Source organism: Vidua macroura, chromosome 33 (genome assembly GCF_024509145.1).
Source record: "Vidua macroura isolate BioBank_ID:100142 chromosome 33, ASM2450914v1, whole genome shotgun sequence".
Classification (NCBI taxonomy): domain Eukaryota; kingdom Metazoa; phylum Chordata; class Aves; order Passeriformes; family Viduidae; genus Vidua; species Vidua macroura.
The window spans coordinates 1193147-1207996 of NC_071603.1; the positions used below are offsets into that span (position 1 = coordinate 1193147).

The 14850-nt window shown below is 65.4% G+C and overlaps 3 protein-coding genes across 3 annotated transcripts; 2 read left to right on the forward strand and 1 right to left on the reverse strand.

Moving 5' to 3' along the window:
* Window positions 1–7: 7 nt before the first annotated feature.
* Window positions 8–7051, reverse strand: LOC128821023 (6-phosphofructo-2-kinase/fructose-2,6-bisphosphatase-like). Its single transcript, XM_054001886.1, is given in 18 exon segments — window positions 8–124; window positions 254–267; window positions 270–317; window positions 821–883; window positions 970–1099; window positions 1195–1254; window positions 1256–1273; window positions 1275–1301; window positions 1397–1543; window positions 2875–3082; window positions 3160–3281; window positions 4549–4605; window positions 5212–5259; window positions 5261–5287; window positions 5412–5478; window positions 5571–5667; window positions 5758–5883; window positions 6853–7051. Coding segments are annotated over 18 exon segments (1347 nt in total). The 5' UTR covers window positions 6881–7051; the 3' UTR covers window positions 8–64.
* Window positions 7052–7780: 729 nt separating this feature from the next.
* HSD17B10 (hydroxysteroid 17-beta dehydrogenase 10) lies at window positions 7781–10377 on the forward strand. Its single transcript, XM_054001888.1, has 6 exons — window positions 7781–7881; window positions 7975–8139; window positions 8872–9036; window positions 9353–9481; window positions 9562–9670; window positions 9751–10377. The coding sequence occupies exons 1-6, from the start codon at window positions 7858–7860 to the stop codon at window positions 9939–9941; spliced, it is 783 nt and encodes a 260-aa protein (XP_053857863.1). The 5' UTR covers window positions 7781–7857; the 3' UTR covers window positions 9942–10377.
* A 258-nt stretch (window positions 10378–10635) lies between these two features.
* Window positions 10636–14837, forward strand: NAA10 (N-alpha-acetyltransferase 10, NatA catalytic subunit). Its single transcript, XM_054001893.1, has 8 exons — window positions 10636–10779; window positions 11220–11318; window positions 12539–12597; window positions 12718–12763; window positions 13840–13955; window positions 14060–14104; window positions 14236–14320; window positions 14477–14837. Exons 1-8 carry the CDS (start codon window positions 10759–10761, stop codon window positions 14705–14707), a joined length of 702 nt encoding a protein of 233 aa, XP_053857868.1. The 5' UTR covers window positions 10636–10758; the 3' UTR covers window positions 14708–14837.
* The last annotated feature ends 13 nt before the right edge of the window (window positions 14838–14850 follow it).

Consider the following 14850-nt stretch of genomic DNA (forward strand, 5'->3'; position numbering starts at 1 on the left):
TCGGTGCTTGGTTGTACAAGGTTTCATTTTGGGGTGGGGGCTCCCCTTTTCCCCAAGGGACCCCTCAGAAGTGCTCGGGGACGGTGTTGAGGGCATCGGCTGCGGTGCGGTTGATGTCGACGTTCTGTGGGGGTGAAAATGTGGGGTTTTGGGGGAACCTCCCCAAAATTTAAACACCCCCCTCAGTTATCTGGGGGGGTGAATGAGATCTGCACCCTCTTTTTGGGGTGGATTTGGGGATGGGAGCCCTCACCTGGGGTCGTGCCCGTGGGTGTTCACTGCCTCGATGTTGAGGAAGATGGACTCGACCTCACACCCTGTTCCAGGGGAAGAAGGGAGGGGTTTTGGGGGGGATTCTCCCCATTTTGGGGTGGGGACACACGGGAAACAATCCCTTTTTGGGGGAATTGTCCTCATATGGGGTGGGACACAATGGGAACAGTCCCTTTTTGGGGGAATTGTCCCCATTTTCAGGTGGGATACTTGGGGTCTTTTGGGGTCTCTTGGGCTGGTTTTCCCCATTTTATGCTGGGTTTCCTCTGGTGAGAATTGTCCTTATTTTGGGAGGGCCTCTGGGCAGACAGTCCCATTTTTGGGGGACTTTGTCCCCAGTTCTGGGAGGGGACACAAGTCCCATTTTTGGGGGGAATTGTCCCCATTTTCTGGAGCCACTCTGGGGGGTACAGTCCCATTTTGGGGGGACTTTGTCCCCAATTCTGGGAGGGGACACAAGTCCCAATTTTTGGGGGGAATTGTCCCCATTTTCTGGAGCCACTCTGGGGGGTACAGTCCCTTTTTGGGGTGACACCACCCCACTCACCATAGGCCACGGGGGTCAGCTTTAGCACCGTGTGCAGGGGGCACTTGAGGTAGGGCAGCTCATCTGAGGGTGGGGAGGTTAAAAGAAATGAGGTGGGCACAGCAGCTCTGGGCTGTCCCCACTTGTCCCCAGATGTCCCCAGATGTCACCTGCGCTCTTGTCCAGGAAATAGGCCAGCAGGCAGCGCATGACAGCCTGGTGGCAGATGACCAGGACGTTCTCCTGCCGCTCCAGCTCCATGATGACCGGCTCCAGCCGCTGCACCAGGTCCTCGTAGGACTGGGGAGGGGGGGGGGGTGGGTTAGGGGGTGTCCCCAAACCGCTGCCCCCCCCCACCCAGGTGTCCCCCCAAGGGAGGGCGATTTTGGGGGTACCTCGCCCTTGGGGTAGCGGTAGCGGTACTTGTCCTGGTCCCGCAGCGCCAACTCCTTGGGGGTAACGCTCCTGGATCTCCCTCGTAGGTCATCTCCTCGCAGACCCCCTGTGGGACAGCGGCGTTGGGGGGGGGGGGGGCGTGGGGGGTACTTTGAGGGGGGGGTCCCCTCCCCAAATTCCCAAAAAGAGGGCGTGGCTCACGGCGTCGATCTCATTGAGGGCCTTCCACTGCTCGTAGGGCACGCCCAGCGCCTCGGCCGTCTCGATGGTTCGCTTCATGTGGCTGGTCCACACCTTCAGCTCCCGGATGTCCTGGCTGCGGATGAACTGGGCCAGCGCCTGCGCGTACTGGGAGGGGCGGGGAGAAGGGTTTGGGCCACTGGGTGTGGCTTTTTCCTGCTCCCGTCCCTCTGGGCACAGCAGGGAATGGGGAGTGTGGCCAAAGCCCTGCCCCTTTTTGGGTGTGGCCTGGTTAATTAGCTCCACCCCGTGATCACCTGGGGTGACTCTGCTGGGTGTGGCTTCCTTTAGCACCACCCCACACCTCACCTGTTCCCCCCCCAATCCCACCTGGTGCCTGTGATGGGACATCCCTGTGTCCCCCAGGTGTGTCCCTGCAGGCTGAGCTGCCTCTGACCCCACCTGGTACCCACAGGGGGACATCTCTGAGTCCCCCAGGTGTGTCCCCACAGGTTGGGCTGCCTCTGACCCCACCTGGTACCCACAGGGGGATATCTCTGAGTCCCCCAGGTGTGTCCCCACAGGTTGGGCTGCCTCTGACCCCACCTGTTGCCCACGAGGGGACATCCCCAGGTGTGTCCCTGCAGGCTGGGCTGCCTCTGACCCCACCTGTTGGCCACGAGGGGACATCCCCAGGTGTGTCCCTGCAGGTTGGGCTGGCTTTGACCCCACCTGTTGCCCACGAGGGGACATCCCCAGGTGTGACCCTGCAAGCTGAGCTGCCTCTGACCCCACCTGGTACCCACAGGGGGACATCTCTGAGTCCCCCAGGTGTGTCCCCACAGGTTGGACTGCCTCTGACCCCACCTGTTGCCCACGAGGGGACATCCCCAGGTGTGTCCCTGCAGGCTGAGCTGCCTCTGACCCCACCTGTTGCCCACGAGGGAACATCCCCATGTCCCCCAGGTGTGTCCCTGAACACCTGGCTGGCTCTGACCCCCCCCCAGCTCCACCTATTGCCCATGAGGGGACATCCCTGTGTCCCCCAGGTGTGTCCCTGCAGGTTGGGCTGGCTTTGACCCCACCTGTTACCCACAGGAGGACATCCCCAGGTGTGTCCCCACAGGTTGAGCTGCCTCTGACCCCACCTGTTGCTCATGAGGGGACATCCCTGTGTCCCCCAGGTGTGTCCCCGCAGGTTGGGCTGGCTTTGACCCCACCTGTTGCCCACGAGGGGACATCCCCAGGTGTGACCCTGCAAGCTGAGCTGCCTCTGACCCCACCTGGTACCCACAGGGGGACATCCCTGTGTCCCCCAGGTGTGTCCCTGCAGGCTGGGCTGCCTCTGACCCCACCTGGTACCCACAGGGGGACATCCCTGTGTCCCCCAGGTGTGTCCCTGCAGGTTGGGCTGGCTTTGACCCCACCTGTTGCTCATGAGGGGACATCCCTGTGTCCCCCAGGTGTGTCCCTGCAGGTTGGGCTGCCTCTGACCCCACCTGTTGGCCACGAGGGGACAGCCCCGAGTCGCCCCCGATGCGCCCGCGCAGGTTGAGCTGGCTCTCGCCGTGGCGGCTCAGGTAGATGGTGCGGGGCGTGACGTGGATGTTCATCAGGTAATAAACGGTGCGGCTCTGCACGTGGCCCTGCACCCGGTTCGCCAGGTACCGCACGCCCACGTCGAAGATCTTGATGTAGGACAGCCCGCTGGGGGGGTTCGGGGGGGGACACCCCGGTCAGGGCAGGCCTGGCGGGGTGTGGGGGGGACGTGGGGTGGGGGTCACCTGTCCAGCTCGTCGTCCAGGGGCTCGTAGGTGGCCTTGTAGCACTCGATGCGCTTCAGGAAATCGGCCACGGCCTCGTCCTGCCCGCGGCCCTTGTAGTCGGGGCTGCTCAGCTTCACTTGCTGGAGAATTGGGGGCGGCGTTTTGGGGGGCACACGCAGCTTCCCCCACCCCCAGCTGTCACCTCCAGCCCCAGCTGTCACCTCCAGTCCCAGCTGTCACCTCCAGCCCCAGCTGTCACCTCCAGCCCCAGCTGTCACCTCCAGGCCCAGCTGTCACCTCCAGCCCCAGCTGTCACCTCCAGGTCCTGTTGTCACCTCCAGGCCCAGCTGTCACCTCCACATCCCGTGTTGTCACCTCCAGGTCCTGTTGTCACCTTCAGCCCCAGTTGTCACCTCCAGGTCCCAGCTGTCACCTTCAGGTCTGTATTGTCACCTCCAGTCCCAGCTGTCACCTCCAGGTCCCTGTTGTCACCTCCAGGTCCCTGTTGTCACCTCCAGGCCCAGTTGTCACCTCCAGTCCCAGCTGTCACCTCCAGGCCCAGTTGTCACCTCCAGGCCCAGTTGTCACCTCCAGCCCCAGCTGTCACCTCCAGGTCCTGTTGTCACCTTCAGCCCCAGTTGTCACCTCCAGGTCCCAGCTGTCACCTCCAGGCCCAGTTGTCACCTCCAGGTCCCTGTTGTCACCTCCAGGCCCAGCTGACACCTCCAGGCCCCAGCTGTCACCTCCAGGTTCCTGTTGTCACCTTCAGCCCCAGTTGTCACCTCCAGGTCCTTGTTGTCACCTTCAGGTCCCTGTTGTCACCTCCAGCCTGTGTTGTCACCTCCAGCCCATGTTGTCACCTCCAGGCCTGTGTTGTCACCTCCAGGCCTGTGTTGTCACCTCCAGCCCCTGTTGTCACCTCCAGGTCCCTGTTGTCACCTCCAGCCCCTGTTGTCACCTCCAGGTCCCTGTTGTCACCTCCAGGCCCAGTTGTCACCTCCAGCCCCAGTTGTCATCTCCGGGTCCCAGTTGTCACCTCCAGCCCTAGCTGTCACCTCCAGTCCCAGGTGTCACCTCCACATCCTGTGTTGTCACCTCCAGGCCCCAGCTGTCACCTCCAGGTCCTTGTTGTCACCTTCAGCCCCAGTTGTCACCTCCAGCCCCAGCTGTCACCTCCAGGTCCTGTTGTCACCTTCAGCCCCAGTTGTCACCTCCAGGTCCTTGTTGTCACCTCCAGGCCCAGTTGTCACCTCCAGCCTGTGTTGTCACCTCCAGGTCCCTGTTGTCACCTTCAGGTCCCTGTTGTCACCTCTGGTCCCTGTTGTCACCTCCAGCCCCTGTTGTCACCTCCAGGTCCCAGTTGTCACCTCCGGGTCCCCGTTGTCACAGCCCCCCCCGGGGTCTCACCTTGATGTTCTCCTCGATGATGGTGGGGTCGTCACAGATGGACTCGACAAACAGAACCTGGGGAGGTGGAAAGGGGGGGACCGGTGCCACCCCCATGCTGTGACACCCCCAAAACAGCGTCACCACCCCCCCCAATGCTGTGACACCCCAAAACTGTCACCTCCCTGTACTGTGACACCCCCAAAACAGCGTCACCACCCCCCCAATGCTGTGACACCCCCAAATTGGTGTCACCCCCATGCTGTGACACCCCCAAATCCTGTCACTGCCCACCCCCCCAAATTGTGGACACCCCCAAACCTGTGCCAACACCCCCAAAGTCATTGTCACTGTCCCCACCGTGCTGTGAGCACCCCAAAACAGCGTCACCCCCCCCCAAAAATCCCTGCAAGCGTCCCCCCATGTGCTGTGGCCCCCCCCAAATCGGTGCCACCCCCCCAAACTGTGGGTACCCCCCAGTGTCCCCCCCCAAAACAGCGTCACCCCCCCTTCATCCCATGGGCACCTCCAAAACATTTCTGCCCCCCCAACATACTCAAAACCCCCTCCCAAGCAGCACTTTCCCCCTTCTATAAACCCACAAACCCCCCAAAATTCCTCACGACCCTCCCAAAACTCCACACGCCCCCCCCAAAATTCCTCATGACCCCCCCCAAATCGTACCTTGTACCCATTTTCCTTGGCGAACTGCAGGATCACGTCCCGTCGTTCCCAGCGTCGTGTTGGTGGCATCGAACACCTTTTGGGGGGGGGGTGGGGGTTGGGGGGAGAAATTTGAACCCCCCCCCAAATATTTGGGGTGAAGTTTGCCCATGGAGGGGTTAATTTTTATTTTTTTTTTGGGGGGGGGGGGTGTCTCTTACCGCCACCTGCCCCTCCTCAGAGCTCAGGTAAGCACGGACGTCCTTCAGGGCAGCCAGAGCGCAGTGCCTGAAAATTTGGGGGTGCAGCTGTTTCCCAAATGTACCCCAAAAATGCTCCCCCCCCCCCCCCATTTCCCCAAACCTCCCCCCCCTTCTCACCTGCGGATTTCCACCCCCTCGGCGTTATCGTGGCGGAAGAATTCGTAATTTTTATAGTTGGGGACGGCTTCCCTGCGGTACTCGCCCACGTTGAACACTGCAGAGGTGTGGGGTGGGGGGGGGGGGGGGTTAAGGGCACCCCCAAAACCTTTTGGGGCGCCCCTCCCCACCCCCCAAAATCACTCACCGCGAGTCGGGGTGCCGATCCAGTTGAGGTAGCGGGTGAGTTTGCGGGAGATGTAGGTCTTGCCTCGGGCAGGTAACCCCACCAGGATCACCATGGTGGGGCAGTTGGTGAACTGGGGCACGCAGGCTGGGGGGGGGGGGCATTTTATAGGGGGTAACAGCACTCTTACCCCCCCCCCAGACCCCTCCCCAATTGGTTTTTGCACCCCCAAATCCCTCCTGCACCCCCAAACTGGGGTAGAAAAAGTGCCCTGAAGGGGGAAATCCCTCTATGGGGTGGGTTGGGGGGGGATTTCCCTCCTCACAGCACCTCTGTGTCCCCCCCCCGCTAAAATTTCGCCCCTCCCAGACCTCCCCGATTGCTTTTTGCACCCCCAAATCCCTCCTGCACCTCAATTTGGGGTAGAAAAAGTGCCCTGAAAGGGGAAATCCCAAATCCGTGTACCCCTAGGGGTGGGTTGGGGGGTGGATTTTTCCCTCTCACAGCACTCTGTGTCCCCCCCCCCTAAAATTCCACCCCTCCCAGACCTCCCCAATTGCTTTTTGCACCCCCAAATCCCTCCTGCACCCCAAACTGGGGTAGAAAAACCTGCCCTGAAGGGGGAAATCCCTCTATGGGGTGGGTTGGGGGGGGTGATTTTTCCCTCTCGCAGCACCTCTGTGTCCCCCCCCCCGCTAAAATTTCGCCCCTCCCAGACCTCCCCAATTGCTTTTTGCACCCCCAAATCCCTCCTGCACCCCAAACTGGGGTAGAAAAAGTGCCCTGAAAGGGGAAATCCCTCTATGGGGTGGGTTGGGGGGGGGGGGATTTTCCCCCTCGCAGCACCTCTGTGTCCCCCCCCCCCGTCAAATCCCACCCCCCACACCCCACCCATGTTCACTCGAGGGGTGCAAAAAGACCACCCACTTTTTTTTTTTTTTTTTTTTTTTTTTTTTTTTTTTTTTTTTTTTTTTTGGGGGGGGGTCCTTGTCAGCCGCTGCGATGTCGCCGCCATGTCCCTGCCTCTGCCCCCGCCCCCCGTCGGTGTCCCCGCGGTCACTGTCGCTGTCCCACCCCCCGCCCCCCGCCCACAATTGGCCCCCTTGTGCCTCGTACCCGGGATTTTGGGTGATTTCTCCTCCATTTTGGGGCTGAGGTGGGGGGGGCCCGGCGGTTGCTGGCCGTGCCCCCCGGGAAGGTCGCAGGTAACGTTATACCCTGGCCGCTGGCCGGGCTGGGAGGGACAAGGGGGGGGCCAGCGGGGGCCCCCCCGTGGGGACCTGACCCCGGCACCTTTGGGGCTCAGCCGTGTCCGCCTGGGGGTCCTGGTGCCGTTCCCCGGGGAGGGGGTCTCAACCCTGGGGTGGTGACCCCCCCCCCCTCCCCGGGCGGTCTCGTTCTCTGGGGGGGTCTCAATCCGAGGGGGGGGGGCGGTGGTGGATTTATCCCCCCGGGAATCCAAATCCCACCCCCCGGGGGAGCGGATCTTGTCCCCTCAGGGTCCCCATCCCCTTTTTTTTTGGGGGGGGTCTTGGTCCCCCTCCCGTTAAATGTCTCAATCCTGTCCCTTTGCGGCGGGTCCCAATTTTGGGGTTCTCAGTCCCGGGGATGAGGAGGAAAAGGAGATCGGGACCCCACCTCCGGACCCCCCTGACCCCCCCGGCCGCTCTGGGGACCCCCGATGCCTCGGACACCCCCCGGGCCCCTCCCCGGAGCTGGGGGAACCCCCCTTGTCCCGCTCCCCCTCCCCCCGGGATTCCCCGCTCGTGTCCCCCGCCCCTGCCGGTCCCACCCCCGTCCCTCCCTCGGGACAGCCCCCGGTGTCCCCCCCCCGGTGTCCCCCCCCGGTCCCACCCCCGACCCCTCCCCGCGGTGTCCCCCAGGTCCTCCCCCCGGTTCCTCCCGGGTCTGTCTCCGGTCCTTCCCCTCTCCCTCCTCCGTCCCTCCCCTCTCTTGTCCCTCCCCCGTCCCTCCCTTTGTCCCTCCCGGTGCCTCCCCCGTCCCTCCCTTTGTCCCTCCCGGTGCCTCCCCCGTCCCTCCCTTTGTCCCTCCCGGTGCCTCCCCCGTCCCTCCCCGCCGCTCCCGGTGCCGCCCCCCGCGGGCATTGGCCGGACGGCGGCGATGGCGGCGATTCGCAGCGTGAAGGTACCGGGACCCCCCCGGACCCCGCGTCCCTCGGGGATGTTGTGGGGGGGTCCCCCCTCCCCGCTGACCCCTCTGTGTCCCCCCCTCCCCCAGGGCCTGGTGGCGCTGGTGACCGGCGGCGGCTCCGGGCTGGGCCGGGCCACGGTGGAGCGGCTGGTGCAGCAGGGAGCGCGGGTGGTGCTGCTGGACCTGCCCGCGTCCAGCGGGGGCCAGCTGGCCCAGGAGCTGGGCGAGCACTGCGCCTTCGCCCCCGCCGACGTGAGCACGGGGGGGGCTTCTGCACCTTGAGCACAGCGGTGACATCCCCGCTCGACATGTGGCCACCGTGACCCCCCCCCCCCGGTGACATCCCCGCTCGACACGGGGCCACCGGGACCCCCCCCCCCCCCCGGTGACATCCCCGCTCGACATGTGGCCACCATGTCCCCCCCCCCCGCTGGTGACATCCCCGCTCGACATGTGGCCACCGTGACCCCCCCCCCGCTGGTGACATCCCCCCCCTCGACACGTGGCCACCGTGTCCCCCGTCCCCCCCCCCCCCGCTGGTGACATTAACCCCGCGTGTGAGGCCCCACTGGTGACCTTTGACCCCTCAGGTGACACCCCACCTTGATGTGGAGCCCCCTTGACCCCACGGGTGGCCTTGGCCAAGGAGGTGGGGACCACCTTGACCCCACTGGTGACATCCATCCCCCCCTCCCCCCCAATCAAACTGGGCCCAGCGTGACCTTGACTGAGGACTCGGGGTCACCTTGACCTTGCTGGTGACATCCCACCTTGTCCCCTCCGGTGACATCCCCCCCTCAGCACAGCCCCCCTTGTCCCCAGGTGACCTCAGCTGAGGGGGTGGGGGCTACCTTGGCCACCCCCTCGACTGGGGACCACCTTGACCCCCGTGAGTCACACCCACCATGACCCCAGTGCTGCCATCCCACCTTAGCCCCACCAGCCGTGTCCCAGTGGTGACGCCCCCACCTCGGTGGCCCCCAGGTGACCTCTCCTGAGGAGGTGGGGGCGGCGCTGGCCGTGGCCCAGAAGAAGTTCGGCCGCCTGGACCTGGCCGTGAACTGCGCCGGCATCGGCATCGCCGTCAAGACCTACAACAGCAAGAAGGACAAAGTGCACGACCTGGAGGACTTCCAGAGGGTCATCAACGTGAGTGGGGGGCTTGGGGGGCCCTGGGCAGTGGTCAGTGGAGTGGATGAGGGGGGTCTCTGGTCAGTGGTGTGGATGCCCTGGTCAGTGGCCTGGATGCCCTGGTCAGTGGCCTGGATGATCTGGTCAGTGGCCTGGCTGCCCTGGTCAGTGGCCTGGATGATCTGGTCAGTGGCCTGGATGCCCTGGTCAGTGGCTGTAGACATGGGGACTTTGGGGTGTTCCCAGCACGGCGCTGGGGTGGGGCTGTGGAGGTACCAGCAGGGTTTGCTGGTGCCCACGAGACCCCCACCCCAAATCCTTCTCCCTCCCCCAGGTGAACCTGGTGGGCACCTTCAACGTGATCCGCCTGAGCGCGCAGCTCATGAGCCACAACAAGCCGGACGCCGACGGCCACCGCGGGCTCGTGGTCAACACGGCCAGCGTGGCCGCCTTCGAGGGGCAGGTGAGGCACCCCCGGCGAGCCTGGGGGCCAGCGGGGCGGGGGTCAGAGAACCCTGCGGTGGCCACACCACCTCCCCACAGGTGGGACAAGCGGCCTACTCGGCCTCCAAGGGCGGCATCGTTGGCATGACCCTGCCCGTCGCCCGCGACCTGGCACCGCTGGGCATCCGCGTGGTCACCATCGCCCCAGGTAGGGCCACCCGGGGCGGGGAGGGGGGCACCCGTGGGAGGGTGGGCAGGGTTCACACGCTGCTTCTGGGCTTTCCCCAGGGCTGTTCTCCACGCCGCTCCTGGCCGGTTTGCCCGAGAAGGTGCGGAAGTTTTTGGGGCAGCAGGTGCCGTTCCCGTCCCGCCTGGGGGACCCTGCCGAGTACGCCCACCTGGTGCAGGCCCTGGCCGAGAACCCCATGATCAACGGGGAGGTGGTGAGGCTGGACGGGGCGCTGCGCATGCAGCCCTGAGCCTGGGGGACCCCCCCCCGGCCTCACCCCCGAATTTTGGGGTGGGGAGAGGTCACGGTGGGGACAGAGCAGCGACAGCTGGACGCTCTCCGGGGACACTCCAGGAGGGGAACGCTGCGGGGACAAGGACTGGGGGCACCGTAGGAGTGGGGACACTCTCTCCTGAGTGGACACAACCCTCCTGAGTGGACACAACCCCTCCCGGGTGGACACAACCCCCGCCCCCAGTGGGATTTGGGGACAAACGCCAGGAACGTGGCCGTGAGGCCACTCAGGAAGCTGGGAAACCCCGCGAAAGGGACCACGCTCAGGTGTGGGGGGTTCATCCCGAGCCCCCCGGGCGTGGGGACCCCCTCGAGTCCCCCCCAGGCCCCTCTGTCCGCCCCCGTGCCCCTCCCCCGTGGCAATAAAGCGTGTTCGCCCACGCGGCCTCCGAGCCCTGCGCTGCCCCGCCTCCCGTCTCTCCCCATTGGCTCCTGACGCTGTCAATCCTCAGCGCCGCCAGACGTGATTGGCCGGCGGGGGGGGGTGGGAGGGGGTAGAGCCCGCCCGCGCTTGGGCACGCGCGGAGCTCGCCTCTGATTGGCTGAGGGCAAAGGGGAGGGGTGGGGCGGGGCTTGACGCCTCTCTCCGATTGCTGATTGGCTGAGGCACTTGTCAACACGTCGGGATGACGGGCGGGCGGGCTCAGCGCTGACTGGCCAGAGAGAAACTTCCGGCGGAAGCGGCTCGTGAGGGGACCGGGACCGGGAACGGAGCCGGGACCGGGAGCGGAACCAGGACCGGGAAACGCGACCGAGAACGGGCGGCCGCAGCCATGAACATCCGGAACGCGCGGGTGGGCGGCCCGAGGGGGGCGGGGAGGCTCAGGCGAGGGAGAACCGGGCACCGGGGAGGGATCTGACGGTGCCACCGGGCCCTGGGAGGGGTGTGAGGTGAACACCGGGCCCTGGGAGGGGTCTGAGGGGAACACCGGGCCCTGGGCAGGGGGAACTGGGGCTTCACGAGGCGTCTGAGGTAGGGACCGGGCTCCGGCAGGTGCTTTACCGGGCCTCAGACGGGGGAACCGGGGTCTGACGGGGACACCGGGCTTTGGGAAGGCGAACCGGCGTCCGGAGGGAATACCGGGGGCTCTGAGGGGCAGTACCGGCTCTCGGTGCCGTTTGGGGGCTCTGGGGTGGCTCCGGTGCTCTGGAGGGCGCTCTGAGGGGTGTCGGGGAGCAGCGGGGCCGGTTCCGGGCTGACTCCCCCGGTGCCGGTGCCGGTTCCTCCCGGCAGCCCGAGGACCTGATGAACATGCAGCACTGCAACCTGCTCTGCCTGCCCGAGAACTACCAGATGAAATATTACTTCTACCACGGTCTCTCCTGGCCCCAGGTGTGGCCCTGGAACACCTGTGACCCCCCCCCGGTGCCCCGGGACAACCGGGATTTAACCCCCCCGGTGCTCCACCGTCTCCCCCTGAAACACCTGCCCGCCCCCAGACACAGCTGGCCCCCCCCAGGCTCACCTGGACCCCCCCAGGCTCACCTGCCCCATCCCCCCCAGGGACCCCTGGACCCCCCCCAGGCTCACCTGGAACTGGAACCCCCCTCACCTTCTCCCCCCCCCCCCTCCATGCACACCTGACCCCCCCCAGACTCACCTGCCCCCCCCCGACTCACCTGAGCCCCCCCAGACTCACCTGGAACCCCCTTCATGCACACCTGGAATCCCCCCCAGGAATCCCTAGAATCCCCCCCCAGACTCACCTTTCCCCCCCCCAGACTCACCTGAGCCCCCCCAGACTCACCTTTCCCCCCCCCAGACTCACCTGCCCCCGCCAGACTCACCTGCCCCCCCCCCCCCCAGACTCACCTTTCCCCCCCCAGGAACCCCTGGAATCCCCCCCCAGACTCACCTGAACCCCCCCCAGGCAGACCTGGACCCCCCGAGGAACCCCTGGAATCCCCCTCCAGACTCACCTGCCCCCCCCAGACTCACTTTCCCCCCCCCCAGACTCACCTGCCCCCCCAGACTCACTTTCCCCCCCCCCAGACTCACATGGACCCCCCCAGACTCACTTTCCCCCCCCCAGACTCACCTGCCCCCCCAGACTCACCTTTCCCCCCCCAGGAACCCCTGGAATCCCCCTCCAGACTCACCTGAGCCCCCCCAGACTCACCTGGAACCCCCTCCATGCACACCTGGACCCCCCCAGGAACCCCTGGAAGCCCCCCCAGACTCACCTGGAACCCCCCAGACTCACCTTCCCCCCCCCCAGACTCACCTGAGCCCCCCCAGACTCACCTCAAAGCCCCCCCCAGACTCACCTTTCCCCCCCCCCAGACTCACCTGAGCCCCCCCCAGACTCACCTGACCCCCCCCCAGACTCACCTGGACCCCCCCAGACTCACCTGGAACCCCCTCCATGCACACCTGGACCCCCCCAGGAATCCCTGGAACCCCCCCAGACTCACCTTTCCCCCCCCCAGACTCACCTTTCCCCCCTCCAGACTCACCTGAGCCCCCCCCAGACTCACCTGGCCCCCCCAGACTCACTTTCCCCCCCCCCAGACTCACCTTTCCCCCCCCCAGACTCACTTTCCCCCCCCCAGCTCTCTTACATCGCCGAGGACGAGAACGGCAAGATCGTGGGATACGTCCTGGCCAAGATGTGAGCGTGGGGGGCCCTTCCCCCCTCCCCCCCTCTCCCGGCCTTTGGGGGGGGGTCCCCCAAAAGCATTTGGGGGGGGTCTCACCCCCCCATGACCCCCCCCCCCCCGTGCTCCTGCAGGGAGGAAGATCCCGATGACGTCCCCCACGGACACATCACGTCCCTGGTGAGCCTGGGGGGGCTCCTGGAGGGTCTTTGGGGTCACCTGAGGGTTTGGGGGAGATCCTGGAGGGTCTTGGGGGTCACCTGAGGATTTGGGGGGGCTCCTGGAGGGTCTTGGGGGTCACCTGAGGGTTTGGGGGGGCTCCTGGAGGGTCTTTGGGGGTCAGCTGAGGGTTTGGGGGGGCTCCTGGAGGGTCTTGGGGATCACCTGAGGGTTTGGGGGGGCTCCTGGAGGGTCTTGGGGGTCACTTGAGGGTTCCTTGAGGCTTTTTTGGGGGTCACCTGAGGGTTTGGGGGAGCTCCTTGAGGGTCTTTGGGGTCACCTGAGGGTTTGGGGGGGCTCCTGGAGGGTCTTGGGGGTCACCTGAGGATTTGGGGGGGCTCCTGGAGGGTCTTGGGGGTCACCTGAGGATTTGGGGGGGCTCCTGGAGGGTCTTGGGGGTCACCTGAGGATTTGGGGGAGCTCCTGTAGGGTCTTTGGGGGTCACTTGAGGGTTTTTTTGGGGTCACCTGAGGGTTTGGGAGGGTTCTTGGAGGGTCTTTGAGGGCTCTTGGAATAGTTCAGAGGGTTTTGGGGGTGCTCCTTGAGGGTTTTGGGGGTCACCTGAGGGTTTGGGAGGATTTTTGGGGTCACCTGAGGGTTTGGGAGGGTTCCTGGAGGGTTTTTGGGGTCACCTGAGGGTTCTTTGAGGTCACCTGAGGGTTTGGGAGGATTCCTGGAGGGTCTTTGGGGGTCACCTGAGGATTTGGGGGGGCTCCTGGAGGGTCTTTGGGGTCACCTGAAGGTTTGGGAGGATTTTTGGGGTCACCTGAGGGTTTGGGAGGGTTCCTGGAGGATTTTTGGGGTCACCCGAGGGTTTGGGGGGGTTCCTGGAGGGTTTTTTGGGGTCACCTGAGCACCTGGGGGGGTTCCTTGAGCCACTCTCGGAACAGGACCCTGGCTGGGTTCGGGGCTGCCCTGGGTGTTTGCTGTACCCCTGGAGTTTGTTTTTTTTTCTTGGGGTGGTTCCCCTGGGGATTTTTTGGGGTCCCGTGGAAGTTTTTTGGGGTGTCCCAGCCCGTTTTGGGGCTCCCCCCCAGGCGGTGAAACGCTCGCACCGGCGCCTGGGGCTGGCGCAGAAGCTGATGGACCAGGCGTCGCGCGCCATGATCGAGAACTTCAACGCCAAATACGTGTCCCTGCACGTCCGCAAGAGGTGAGACCCCCACCCCTGTACCCCAAATCCCCCCCAAATCCCCCCCCCCCACCTCAGGAGCACCCCAAAATAACCCCCCCCCCCACCCTGTTTGTCCTTGGCAGCAACCGGGCAGCGCTGCACCTCTACTCCAACACGCTCAACTTCCAGTGAGTCTCTGGGTTGGGGGGGGGTCTGGGGGAGCTGCAGGAGGAAATTTGGGGTTTGGGGTCTGTGGGGGGGGTGTCACCTCGTGTGTGACCCCCCCCCTACACACACACCCCAAAAAATGTCCCCCCAGGATCAGCGAGGTGGAGCCCAAGTACTACGCGGACGGCGAGGACGCCTACGCCATGAAACGGGACCTCACCCAAATGGCGGATGAGGTACAGCCCCCCCCCCCCACACCCCGGGACCCCCCAAAAACCCTCCTGGGGGGGGGTTGGGGGGGCTTCCACCCCCCCCCAGGACCCTTCCAGTGTAACCCCCCCCCAGGACCCTTCCAGTGTAACCCCCCCCTCTCCCCGTGCCCCCCCGCCCAGCTGAGGAAGCAGGTGGAGCAGAAGGAGCGGGGCCGCCCCCCGGCCCCCACCGAGCCCCCCCGGGGTGGGGATGGGGTCTGCGGCTCGGGGGGGCCCCCCCCGCACCCCCCCACGGGACCCCAGCACCACGAGGACGGGGGGGGCGACAGCAAAGACGTCAGCGAGGTCAGCGAGACCACCGAGAGCACCGACGTCAAGGACAGCTCCGAGGCCTCCGACTCCGCCTCATAGGGGCCCCCCCCCCAAAATCTCTGGGACGCCCCCCCCCCCCCCCCCCCAAAAAAAAATCCCTGGGACCCCCCCGGGGCTCCTGGGGACCCCCTTGGTGCTCGTGGGGGGCAGTAAAGCCCCTCTGCCTCCAGCCTGTGCTCTGT

Excerpts from the sequence above, each read along its gene's own strand:
- NAA10 (XM_054001893.1), top strand. The coding sequence starts at position 10,759 with ATGAACATCCGGAACGCGCGG. Across the intron at positions 12,598-12,717 it reads GGATACGTCCTGGCCAAGAT|GGAGGAAGATCCCGATGACG; the intron begins GTGAGCGTGGGG and ends GTGCTCCTGCAG. Across the intron at positions 13,956-14,059 it reads TCCCTGCACGTCCGCAAGAG|CAACCGGGCAGCGCTGCACC; the intron begins GTGAGACCCCCA and ends TGTCCTTGGCAG.
- HSD17B10 (XM_054001888.1), top strand. The coding sequence starts at position 7,858 with ATGGCGGCGATTCGCAGCGTGAAG. Across the intron at positions 7,882-7,974 it reads CGGCGATTCGCAGCGTGAAG|GGCCTGGTGGCGCTGGTGAC; the intron begins GTACCGGGACCC and ends CCCCTCCCCCAG. Across the intron at positions 9,482-9,561 it reads TGGCCGCCTTCGAGGGGCAG|GTGGGACAAGCGGCCTACTC; the intron begins GTGAGGCACCCC and ends ACCTCCCCACAG.